Source organism: Bubalus bubalis, chromosome 6, assembly GCF_019923935.1.
Source record: "Bubalus bubalis isolate 160015118507 breed Murrah chromosome 6, NDDB_SH_1, whole genome shotgun sequence".
NCBI lineage: Eukaryota > Metazoa > Chordata > Mammalia > Artiodactyla > Bovidae > Bubalus > Bubalus bubalis.
Genome location: NC_059162.1, coordinates 102,302,372 through 102,313,970, shown reverse-complemented (window position 1 = coordinate 102,313,970; position 11,599 = coordinate 102,302,372). Strand labels below are relative to the sequence as shown.

Genomic DNA, 11,599 nt, shown 5'->3' with positions numbered 1-11,599 from the left:
GAAGACCCGCCCCCTGTGCCGTGGAGGCCAATGGGCTAGGGCGACGGTTGCGACGGTTGGATTTTGAAGGAGCCAATGAGTGCTTGGAGCGGCGAGTTTAAGTTGTCCAAGTCCTCACTGCTAAAGCCGGTCTGGGATCGGAACCTGCTCTAAACTGAAGGTGAGAGACGGCTGGACTAAGCGAACCGGTCTGGGACCGCGGCCGAGGGTGCTGCACCGGGAGGAGCTGCGGCCGGGGTGGTCCTGACTGTGGTCGGCCGCCCCAGAGCACGGTCGCCTATCTTACTCTGGGGCTCAGCAGGGAGCCCCTGCAAGGAATCCTCTCCCTCCAGACGTTCCCATGGCCCAGTTCGTGTTCGAGAGTGACTTGCACTCGCTGCTGCAGCTGGATACACCCATCCCCAATGCACCCCCTGCGCGCTGGCAGCGCAAAGCGAAGGAAGCCGCGGGGCCGGCCCCCTCGCCTATGCGGGCAGCCAACCGATCCCACAGCGCCGGCAGGACCCCAGGCCGAACTCCCGGTCAGTAGGGTGCGGCGGGTCGCGGAGGAGGGGAGGGCAAGGGCTTGAAGCAGCCTTCACGCCTCCTCCCCCTGAGCCGGGTCTGACAGTCTGGCTTCCCTCTCCCTGTCCCAGGCAAATCCAGCTCCAAGCTTCAGACCACTCCCAGCAAACCTGGCGGTGACCGCTATATCCCCCATCGCAATGCTTCCCAAATGGAGGTGGCTAGCTTCCTCCTGAGCAAGGAGAACCAGCCTGACAACAGTGAGACGCCCACCAAGAAGGTATGTGTCCCAGGGGACTTCTGGCAGGAAACTGGTCTGTGAAATCTAGATAATACCGCCACCTCATCCCCACCCTTATGTGCCAGGAACATCAGAAAGCATGGGCTTTGAATCTGAACGGTTTTGACATGGAGGAAGCCAAGATCCTTCGGCTCAGTGGAAAACCACAAAATGCCCCAGAGGGTAAGATGTCATTCTATCCCCAGGGCTCAGGGTGGGTGAGAAGGCTGTCTGCTTTTTCCACCTAAGATTGAGGGGAAGGAAGTGCTTATCTGGCCTTCCTGGCTAAGGGCATGCGGAAGTGTCAATCCTCCCAGTGTCTAGACTCACTCTGTTGCCACAGGTTACCAGAACAGACTAAAAGTACTCTATAGCCAGAAGGCCACGCCGGGCTCCAGCAGGAAGACCTGCCGTTACATCCCTTCCCTGCCAGACCGCATCCTGGACGCCCCTGAGATCCGGAATGACTACTGTAAGTGCAGCCTGCTCGTCCGGCGGCTGGAGAAAGCGGGGGAGAGAGGGCCAAGGCAAACAAGGCGGCTCGTGCTCTTCCCTTCCCCCTCCGGCAGACCTGAACCTTGTGGACTGGAGCTCTGGGAATGTGCTGGCGGTGGCTTTGGACAACAGCGTGTACTTGTGGAGTGCTAGCACTGGTGACATTTTGCAGCTGCTGCAGATGGAGCAGCCTGGGGACTACATATCTTCTGTGGCCTGGATCAAAGAGGGCAACTACCTGGCTGTGGGCACCAGCAGTGCCGAGGTGCAGGTGAGACTTGTCCTGCTGCTGCAGCTCTGTTGTCCCCAGACCCAGGGGGCTTGCCCAGCAGCACGATGTTGATGCCAAGTCCCGATCCTCATGGTCTTCTCTCTCTGTAGCTATGGGATGTGCAACAGCAGAAACGGCTTCGAAACATGACCAGTCATTCTGCCCGAGTGGGCTCCCTCTGTTGGAATAGCTATATCCTGTCCAGGTCAGTGGCTTTGCTAATCTGTTACAAAATCAGATTTTGGCCCCCCTCTCCCTGGACTGTACACTTCTGAACAGAAGCAGCTCTGGCCTGCCACCTGTTTGGCACTGCTGCAGGACCTGGTTCCCTTCTCTCCTCCGGCAGTGGCTCACGCTCCGGCCACATCCACCACCATGACGTTCGGGTAGCGGAACACCATGTGGCCACGCTGAGTGGCCACAGCCAGGAAGTGTGTGGGTTGCGCTGGGCCCCGGATGGACGGCATCTAGCCAGTGGCGGCAACGACAATCTGGTCAACGTGTGGCCTAGTGCTCCTGGAGAGGGCGGCTGGGTTCCTCTGCAGACCTTCACCCAGCATCAAGGGGCTGTCAAGGTGAGAGTGGGGCTGGGCCGGGCCTCTGCACTCTCACCTAGAAGAACCTGGGGACTGTCAAGAGGACATGGGATGATGGAAGTGGACTGAGTTAATCTGTGTGCCCGATAACTCCTTGTCTTGTTCTAGTACCTGCTGACTTCACCTTTATCCCACCTAGGCTGTAGCTTGGTGTCCCTGGCAGTCCAACGTCCTGGCAACTGGCGGGGGCACAAGTGACCGACACATTCGTATCTGGAACGTCTGCTCTGGGGCCTGTCTGAGTGCCGTGGATGCCCATTCCCAGGTAGTTTTCATTATTCCAGCCTCACTCCCAGATGTGTTAGTCTGTGTAGCTTTCCTGGGCAACCTCCTCCCCTCCAATGGCTTCACCGACGCAATACTGGCATGATCTCCAAGCTCAGAAGTCACCCTTGAACTCCAGACACACATTTTCAACAGTCCACAGCCAGCCTGTCTCTAACCCCATGTTCTATAACGTGGCACCACACTAGTATGTCCCAAATTAAACTCGTCGCTTCCCCTTGCCTCCCTGAAACGTGTGTTCCTCCTATGCTATTTGAAAAGGATACTAAGAAATCAAAACAAGTAAGACTCTTTCATCTTCCTCACCTAGTCACCAAGATAAGTCAGTTTTCCCTCAGAGTATCATTCACATGTGTCCCCTCCCCTCGGCCTCATCCTTCTTCCTGTGGAGACTCACAGCACTGGTCTTTTATTGCTTCCAGTCTGTCCTCTATATTGGTCTGGGTAGTTTGTTTTTGTCCTCTGCAAGCCCTGCAAGGGCTCCCAATTACCTACAGTGTATAATCCAAATGTTTTAGAATGATATCTGAGGCCCTAGCTCAAAGGTGGGTCTCCCTGCAAGCACTGCAGCTTCCTCTCCTGACACCCCCCTCCCCAGTACATGCAGACTTTGCTTTATTCGAGTCTCAGGCTCTGGAGCCAGAGTTCAGCTTAATTTGTATGTGAGCTTAGACAACGTACTGAACGTCCTTCCAACTGATTCCTCATCTGTAAAATGGTTAATAATTCTAACTCTCAAAAGGGTTTTGTAAGGACTACAGTCATTCGAGCCTGAGCCTGTAGCCTCTGGGAGTGCCTAACACCACGGCGGATGCGGTTGTGATTTGAGTAGTGCTGGCTCTGTGTGTGTCATGCCCGTGCCTTTTCCTGTCCGCAGGTGTGCTCCATCCTCTGGTCTCCCCACTACAAGGAGCTTATCTCAGGCCACGGCTTTGCCCAGAACCAGCTGGTTATTTGGAAGTACCCAACCATGGCCAAGGTGGCTGAGCTGAAAGGTAGGTGCTAAGTGACAGACTCAAAAGGGCACACACTGTATGACTATTTGTATGAAATGTCCAGTAGAAGCAATGCGGAGACAGAAAACGGATTAATGGTTGCCAGAGGCTGGGAGGAGAGAGTACTGAGGAGTGACTGTCTTTATGGAGTGAATTATCATTGTGATGGTTGCACAACTTTGTGAATATACTATAAACCAATGAATTGTGTGCTTTAAAAGGATGAATTTTATAGTATGTGAATTATTAATTATCTCAATTAACTGTTACAAAAACTCTCAAAATTGGAGGGCTGTAGGTACCTACCATCCTATGTATTGCTTTCACTTTTTTCCTCCTCACATCCCAGGTCACACAGCCCGGGTGCTCAGTCTGACCATGAGCCCCGATGGGGCTACAGTGGCATCCGCAGCAGCAGATGAGACCCTGCGGCTGTGGCGCTGCTTTGAGCTGGACCCCGCCCGGCGGCGGGAGCGGGAGAAGGCCAGCGCGGCCAAAAGCAGCCTCATCCACCAAGGCATCCGCTGAGGACCAACTCACAGTGTTTTGTGGGGTTTGTTTTTTGTTTTTTACTTTTCTAATAAAGTCACATCTCCCTCTCTTCTGGCACGACCTCTGTCCCAGCCAGCAGCCTTCCCAGAGGCTCTCTCTACTGTGATCAGAGAGCTAGAAACATCCATCCTGTGGGCACCTTGACCATCCCTCCTGTTTGCAGACAGGCTGGCAGGCTTTGTACCCACCTCTTCCATTGACACATGTACACACACAGCCACCGTGCTTTCCTCTGTCACTTTTAATAAAGACATAAAGGAGTGAGCAGCCTCCACAGGCTGTATTCCCAGGCCCCCCACCCACCCTGACCTTTGGCCAAGAAGCTCCTACTTCCTTGTGGGGTGGAGAAGGGGGGAGCCTGGGTCCACAGTGACAGATTATTGCTGACCTCTTCAGTGTGAGGAAAAAGGCCACAAGACCCTGGTGGGGGCCAGCCCTGAGTGCTCCTCTCCCAAGTGTAAGGCAGGGAGGGGGAAGTAAGTGTCCAGCCCTTTCAGCCCCCGGCTCTGGAGTGGCAGAGGGCAATGAGGCCACATCCCTGGGGCTGGCCGGGAGAAGTCAGGGAGGAACGGAAGTGGTGGTCTCTGTGTACCAGCTGTGGGGAGCAGAGAGCTGTCTGCTGCTCAGTCCTGACCACATAGCCTTGGTCACAGGTGTAGCTGGGGAGGACAATGACAGCTGCTGCCTAAGGTGCAGTCCTGAGGCACTTAGGTGGGCACCTAGCTAGGCCATGTTTCTCAGTTGGCCTTGACTTTGGTGGTACCTGGAACTCCATTTTGCTGAAGTACACGGGGCAGCCGCTTGCCTTTAGTGTAAGACTGATACCAGAAATTGGAGAAGAGCACGAAGAAGATGGTGCCGTACATCCAGATGAGGTGGATGATGACTGGGTACTGGTAGTTACAACTGGGCAGGAAGTAGTACTGGGAGATGTGCAGCGAGACCAGGACAAACTGGATCTGGGACCAAAAGGCATGGGTCAGAGGGCACAGGGAGAGAGGACCGGAGGGCAAAGGGACAGAACACAGTGGGGACGGCTGAAGTCAAAGGTGAGGTAGGCTGGATAAAGGTAGGGTCCAAACCCGAATGTCGGGGGGACGACTGTGGGTCAGGCTCGGGCCCCTCACCAGCTGGATGGCTGTCATGTGCTTTTTCCACCAAAGGTAGGGCTGAGCCACAGGCCCAAGGGCAGACAATCCATAGTACAGGTACATGATGACGTGCACAGAGGAGTTGATCATGGCGTGGAAAGAGCCCATTCCTCCTGTGAGTGGACAACAGGGTCAGGAGAGTCAAGCCTCTGGTCCCCAGTACCTGTCCCTCCCCCAGTGGCCTTCACCACTCACCTGGGGCTATTTTTACCCCCCACCACCAGCTCCAGGGAAGCACTGAGTGGTGGAAGACATGTAGGAAGGTCACCTGTCCGTCCTTCTTCCGGAGAACAAAGATCAGCTGAGAGAATTGTGGGGGGAAGCGGTTTCAGAGCCAAGGCCTCTCACGTCTTTCTCCCCACACGTTCTCAAATCTCACGAAATTACTCACTGTATCTATCAGCTCAATGAACTTGGAGAAGAGGAAGAGCCAGGCCACTCGAACCATCTGTAAGAAGTCAGGACATCCTTAGGACTGCCAAGAGCCTCTCTAAACGGGCCTATAAGAAAGGCACATCCAAAGTGCTCTTACCCCTGGCTGTTTGGGGCCTGGCCTCCGCCGCCACTTACCCTCAGTGCCTCCGGGTTGTTGGAAAAGTCCACTGGGTCGCAGCGCCAGGTGTAGGAACTTAGCCAGCCAGACATCAGGAACTATGAAGAAGTGTGGATTAGAGAGCTAGACATCCCTCCCTCCTCCAAATCTCTTTTGTTCTCTAGACCAGTGGTCCCCAATCATGGCCTGGAGGTTGGGCACCCCTGCTCTAGATGGAGAAACAGAGCTGAGCCTCTCTGGAAAGAAGATGCCTCCTCTAGCCCGAGGGCCCACCCATTATCCTGAAGGAATAAAGCTGAGGCATCCCAGGGGCCTACCTCATAGACAATGTAGAGAGAAAGTGCCACCAGTGAGAAGTTGTAGACAACCATGAAGCCACGGAGCTGGAAGGGCTTCCGGTTGGCCATGATGCGAGGGCCCAGTGAGAGAACGAAGTATACATAGGTCAGGAGGATGGAGGTCATTAGCAGGGGGGACTCCATCAGAGGGTAGCCCTGGACCCGGGGATCTATGAATAAGGGTAAAAAAAGTAAGGAAGGGTCACAGAGTCCAAATGGGCCCCACCAGGTTTGCAGACATGAGGTCAGGTCACAAAGGGTCAAGGGGTCTGTAAGGAGGAAGGGCTAGTAGACAGCATCTCACCTGCATGCTTCATCATCTCCTGGTACAGGTTCACAACAGCCTCCATCCTCGCTAAGGGCTCTGGCGAGGTCAGGATAGGTGTCAGAGAGGGCTGACTGTTCCCCCAACCGCCCCCCCGACCCCCAATTTCACCCTTGACCCATAGACAGAACACAGACCAGACAGGACAGTTCCAGACACCTTGCTGCAGAAAGGACAGAGCAGTGAGAGGAAGGAGTTGCTGGGGACCAGAGCGAGGAGGTGGCCATGGGGGGCAGGGATGGGGTGTGTGGGGGATCTGTTTCCCACACATTCTGCATGCCTGGGAAAGGCTGTTTTGCCCTTTCTCTCCACACGTTCCTCTCCCCTCCTCACACTCTGCTCCTCTCCAGGGATTTCTACTTTCTGACTTCCACTCCCTTTTTCTTCCACAAGAGGACTCTCAATTTCTGGTCTCCTTCCAGAGAGGCTTACCTCCTACCACCAGGGAATTCATCTCCAGGACGACCCTCCTCTCCCTTCCTCACCAGTCTCTCACCTTTCCAGAGGTCCTCCCCTTTGATTTCTCTTGCCCCATTTTAGGATGCACAGCTCCCAGGATGGTCCTTCCTGTCCTCTCAGGAACTGTCCCTCCCTCCTCCCCCCTGCTGAGACACTCCCTCGGGCTCTCCTCTGCCCTCCTGGGCTCTCACCTCCAGCCTCTCCTCTGTCTCAGACGCTCTCCTCTCACCCTTCCTTTCCAGAAGCCTGGCTCTTTGAGACTCCTGCCCTGGCGGCTCCACCTGTCTGACTAGATCTGGCAGCAGCCCCGCCCTCTGCCCACCCCCACAGCACAGCATCCGAGGTGGAGGGTGGGTCCAGGTCACAGGTCAGTGCTTGGAGGACCCACCAGGATTGAGAAAGCCAAGTAAAGCGCAAGACTCACCACCCACCCAGCCACCCCGGACCAGTTAGATGAACTCTAGGTTTTGAGGCAAAAACTTGGACTCCAGCCACAGGCCTAGCCTCTGCCCAAAGAGAACTGCTGAAAACCCATACCCGGGCATCCTCTCCTAAATGAGCCATAAATTCTCAGGCTGTCCTACTTCAGAATGGGTACCATCACCCCCTCTCCCAGGGAGAGGCCGGGAGCCAGTGGCATGTGAGGAGGTGGGGAGTGGGAGAGGTCTCAGGAATCTTCCCCTCCCTCAAGGAGGGGTCATAATTGACTAGGCCCTCTCCCCTCTCCAAGCCTGAAGGAATGTCGGGGGAGGGCTCAAAGGGACACAAAAGCCTTGGCCAGGAGGAGAGCCTGGGACTCCAGACAGACAGCCCCCAAGGGGCAAGGCGCTCCCCAAACAGCCAGCACAGCAGGTGCTCTGCGAGCTGTGTTAACTTGGGTTGGCCAGGTTCCCTCCACCCAGAGAAGCAACCCTGCAGGTACCAAGTAAAGAACACAACTTCAGACAGTCACGGGGGCTGCACACACATCTCACAGACGCTCCCCCAACCTCTACGCCCACCCACTACTGCCCCACCTCGGTCAGGCCCCCAGCCCTCCCATACACACAGCCCCTGCCACAGCTCTCCCTCCGCCCCTGCGACAACTCGCCAGTGGCAGCACACGCATGCACACACAGAGCCCACCTGCCTCCTGCCGGCTGCAACTGCCCTTGTCTGACACACTACCCGGACAAGTCTTTGTGGACTTTGACATGCACGGTCTCTAATACTCAGGCCTGCTCCTAGCTACGCGCACACTGGCAAACACACCTAAACACACATGCTCCTTCACAGGAGCCGCATTACCATGTGCAAGGGCTTGTGCTCACATGCAGGTTTCCTCTCGCGTCTGTGAGTCTCAGATGAGCGTGGTCACATACATAAACTCACATAGCCCACCTGCAGGTGAATGAAGCCAACATCACCCACACCATGTGCAGACATAGACCTGCCCAGGGTCATGCACACCCACAACTCTCTTTTCACCGATGGCTGTCATCATTCATTCATTCACAGAGTTTTGCTGGCTGCTTATTCCAGGGTAAGGCCTGCCCAGAAGCATGTGCTCTAACACACAGCTCCTCCTCGACCCATGGGAGCTTGCCAGCTTGTTATCTCCCAGTCTCTCTCTGCCACCATCCCCAAGTTCACCTCCCCCCGCCCCCCACACACACACGCAGGCACCCTGGAGGTCAAGGGTGGCTCCAGGCTTCTGGAAGGCCCTCTCCCGAAGTTTGAGGAGAGTCTGGGTGTGTCCCCAGTAGGGAAACTCGGTCTGGTCCTTCCTTGCTTTAAGATGGATGGAAGGGAAAAGGAGACAGGCAAAGGGAGCAGCGGGGGTGCAAAAGGGCGCCAAGGGGAGGGAGGAGTAAGAGACGGAGAGGGGCCAGAGTAGGAGGTGGTGGAGGAAGGCCCAGGTTCAAGCAAATGGGGGCCAGGCGCGAGGGAGGCCCAGCCCCGGAGAGCTGGGACCTCCCACCCACTCTCCACAGGCACAGCCTCGCCCACAGCCTGGGCAGGGCCGGGCCGGGCCGGGTGGCCCAGCGGGTCAGGGGCCTGGGCACGTGGCGAGCCCGCCCTGGGAGGTCCCGACTCACCAGTGGGGGCCAGGCGGGCAGTCGTGGAGGGCTGGGATGGAGCAAGGCTGGAGAGGACTCCCCAGGGCCAGCCTGCCTGCCACTTCCTCATCTGCTGGGCCGACTTTCTGTCACCAGAGGGGGAGAGGGCGGGCCGGGTAGGGGGCGCACGCTGATTGGGCCTCTGGTCGAGGCAGGAGGGGCCGGCCAGCCCCGGCTCTGCTGGGCCCGCAGGGCGGAGGCAGGGGCGGGCCGCTGGGCCCCTGGCAGGAAGCGCGCCCAGCCCCGGCTCCCCACCCCTTCCCGCCGCATCGCCTCCCGCCTCGGTCAGCTCGCGCGGCCTGGCCCCGGGCCCTTGCCCGCCCAGGCTGTACCCTGCGCCTTCCTAATGTTTAGCCCCTGCGTGGCCTCCTTCTGGACCCTCTGGGATTCGTCCACCAGCACGACAACTTCTATTCGTAACCGATCCACCCAACCTGGGACCTTGGAGCAAGTTCCAGGGTCAGCCGTCCCCTCAGAGAGCTCCCTCTCGATAGAGTGGGACCCGAGGGGTGGGCTGCAGGCAGCCTCTCTATGCCCCGAGAGTGGACTCGGTCGGCGGGAAGGTCTCAGCCCAGGGAGCCGCTGTGTGGGGAAAGCTTCCTTACCATCCTATAAACTTGGGTGAGCCCAGCTTTAGGAGTTGTTGAGACGATCGTGTGGACCAGAGGTGGGAGAATACAAGTAGCCCGGGGCAGGGGAAATTAATGAATCACTGGCTACGCTGGCCTCTTCAAGGTTGTGAAAGGAAAAAGGGGAAGTGAAGCCAGCTGTGGCTGAATGTTGAAGGCCAAATGGAGCAGTTTGGTTTATTCTGGAAGCAGAGGAGAAACCAAAGAGTTTTGAGGAGGCTGCAATCAGACCTGTGTTAGTAAATATCCACATTATTACTGACCACCTACCACGTGCAAGACAGGGTTAATTGCTGGTGGCACATCAATGAACAAGGCAGATGCTGTCCCCACATGGGTTTACTGTCTAGCCAAATCACTTCACACTGGCAGCCAGTGAGAGAGGGTACTTGGCGGGTGCGGGGGTGGGGGGCAGGTGAGAGAGCACCCTCACCCAAGAAGGTCTGGAAACTGACAGGGTTGGAAAAATAGACACTGGAGGTTTCCCCGAGACAGCTAGTCTTACTCTGTACACTTAGTTGTCTATCTGGCTCCCTGCACCCTCCTCATGCCATACACTCACCAACTCTACAGAACCACTGGGGTTGAGGACTAGGTTTCAGCAAAATGAAATCTGTATCTCCAGCAGCTCCTGGAACAGTGCTAACTAATAATTGCACACAGTGATCCAGTAACTGTGCACAGGACTGTATGATGTACATGTGGAATTCAGAGGAGGTGGCGGTTTGGGAGAAACACTGTGTTCATCAGTGGTGGAATGCACCTTTGTGGAGGGGCTTCCCTGGTGCTGCAGCAGTAAAGAACCTGCCTGCCAAAGCAGGAGATCCTTGGTTAGGAAAGATCTCCTGGAGAAGGAAATGGCAACCCACTCCAGTATTCCTGCCTGGGAAATCCCATGCACAGAGAAGCCTGGTGGGCTACAGTCCATGGGGTCGCAAGAGTCAGACACTTAGCCACTAAACAACAACAAGCTATGTGGAAGTTTAGTCTTAGAGTTAAGAGGTCAGAGCCAAAGTACAGTTCTGATCCAGCCCACAGAGTACCTACCAGTACCTACCCTTGAAAGGAAATGGCAAAAGAATTCAGATATTCAAAAAGCTCAGACTAATTAGCATTGTACCTGAAGGCCTATCTGATCTGGTCCTCAGCCTCCCCCCATTCTCCTGGGCCACATCCTATGCTTTAACTGTTCCCCAAGGATATCAGCATCTTTCATATACAGCCACACCTCCAAGCCCTGTCTCCTAACTCAAGATAAAAGCAGCTTTTCTAGCCAATAAAGCAGTCCCTCCCTTTGCTTTCACAATCTCACTACAATGCAATTATCTGCATATCCCTTCACTGTAAGTTCTTCTCAGCAAGGACCAATATTTTGATTGTCTCTGTACCTCTAATATCTGACCAATGTTGGACTCATCTGCCCCTCCACAGTGTTTGCAGAGTATTAGAGTGAATGACAAATGAGAAGGGGAAGAGAGGTCGAGGGACCCAGAGTCAAGTGGGGAAGACAGTAAGAATTCAAAAGCTTTTCTACTTGCCTTGGGATGACAGTATCAGTTGAATCAATAAATATTTATTGTTTTAGGTATACTTCAGTAGCCCTGGGGGTCACACCTAACTCCAAAGACCTGAGTTTAAATCTCCAGTTAGTACTTACATGACTTAATGTTAAGTGGCTGAACCTCCAACGGCACCTATCTCATTAGATTGTGAGGATGAAAGGAGATGACCCAGGTACGGTACTCAGCACTGTTTCTACCTCGATATTTCATAGCCAAGGGGTGAAGCAAGAAGGTATATTCTTGTATGTTGATTAATGAGCATTCATTCAACAAATGCTTCCTAAATAAACTGTGCAAAGCACCGTTTGGAGAGCACTATTGAGAGGTTTGGACTAAGTGTCCATCTAGAGACAAACAAAGCAGACTGTTAAAAATGATGAAACAGTTCCTGAGGTTAAATATGGTAGAGATGTGTATGTGGGTGCTGTGCTCAATTCTGTCCAACTCTTTCCGACCCTATGGACTGTCACTCGCCAGGCTCCTCTGTCCATGGAACTTTCTAGAC

The 11,599-nt window shown here is 55.0% G+C and overlaps 2 protein-coding genes across 6 annotated transcripts; one reads left to right on the top strand and one right to left on the bottom strand.

The window, feature by feature from the left end:
- CDC20 (cell division cycle 20) lies at positions 1–4,027 on the top strand. Its single transcript, XM_006068278.4, has 11 exons — positions 1–160; positions 333–521; positions 636–784; positions 871–967; positions 1,128–1,256; positions 1,354–1,550; positions 1,661–1,755; positions 1,897–2,125; positions 2,286–2,411; positions 3,309–3,426; positions 3,776–4,027. The coding sequence occupies exons 2-11, from the start codon at positions 341–343 to the stop codon at positions 3,952–3,954; spliced, it is 1,500 nt and encodes a 499-aa protein (XP_006068340.1). The 5' UTR covers positions 1–160; positions 333–340; the 3' UTR covers positions 3,955–4,027.
- Positions 4,028–4,201: 174 nt separating this feature from the next.
- On the bottom strand, positions 4,202–9,648 carry ELOVL1 (ELOVL fatty acid elongase 1). 5 transcript variants are annotated; one of them, XM_025288937.3, is made up of 9 exons: positions 9,509–9,648; positions 8,883–8,989; positions 6,325–6,384; positions 6,000–6,190; positions 5,700–5,780; positions 5,521–5,577; positions 5,325–5,430; positions 5,106–5,242; positions 4,202–4,937 (listed from the first exon to the last, which is right to left on the bottom strand). In XM_025288937.3, the coding sequence occupies exons 2-9, from the start codon at positions 8,971–8,973 to the stop codon at positions 4,716–4,718; spliced, it is 945 nt and encodes a 314-aa protein (XP_025144722.3). In that variant the 5' UTR covers positions 8,974–8,989; positions 9,509–9,648; the 3' UTR covers positions 4,202–4,715. The 5 variants fall into 5 exon arrangements, with proteins under 5 accessions (XP_025144722.3, XP_006068342.1, XP_006068343.1 ...); XM_006068280.4 differs by lacking the exon at positions 9,509–9,648 and adding an exon at positions 8,092–8,184 and having other exon boundaries at positions 8,883–9,006; XM_006068281.4 differs by lacking the exon at positions 9,509–9,648 and adding an exon at positions 8,115–8,184.
- Between the last annotated feature and the right edge of the window lie 1,951 nt (positions 9,649–11,599).

What these genes read in the sequence shown, in the direction of transcription:
- CDC20 (XM_006068278.4), top strand. Translation starts at nt 341, where the DNA reads ATGGCCCAGTTCGTGTTCGAGAGTGACTTGCACTCGCTGCTGCAGCTG. An exon ending in ACCACAAAATGCCCCAGAGG is followed by an intron (nt 968 to 1,127) that starts GTAAGATGTCAT and finishes CTGTTGCCACAG; the next exon opens with GTTACCAGAACAGACTAAAA. An exon ending in CCAGCAGTGCCGAGGTGCAG is followed by an intron (nt 1,551 to 1,660) that starts GTGAGACTTGTC and finishes CTCTCTCTGTAG; the next exon opens with CTATGGGATGTGCAACAGCA.
- ELOVL1 (XM_025288937.3), bottom strand. Translation starts at nt 8,973, where the DNA reads ATGAGGAAGTGGCAGGCAGGCTGGCCCTGGGGAGTCCTCTCCAGCCTT. An exon ending in CTCTCTACATTGTCTATGAG is followed by an intron (nt 5,781 to 5,999) that starts GTAGGCCCCTGG and finishes ACTTCTTCATAG; the next exon opens with TTCCTGATGTCTGGCTGGCT. An exon ending in ACATGACAGCCATCCAGCTG is followed by an intron (nt 4,938 to 5,105) that starts GTGAGGGGCCCG and finishes TTTTGGTCCCAG; the next exon opens with ATCCAGTTTGTCCTGGTCTC.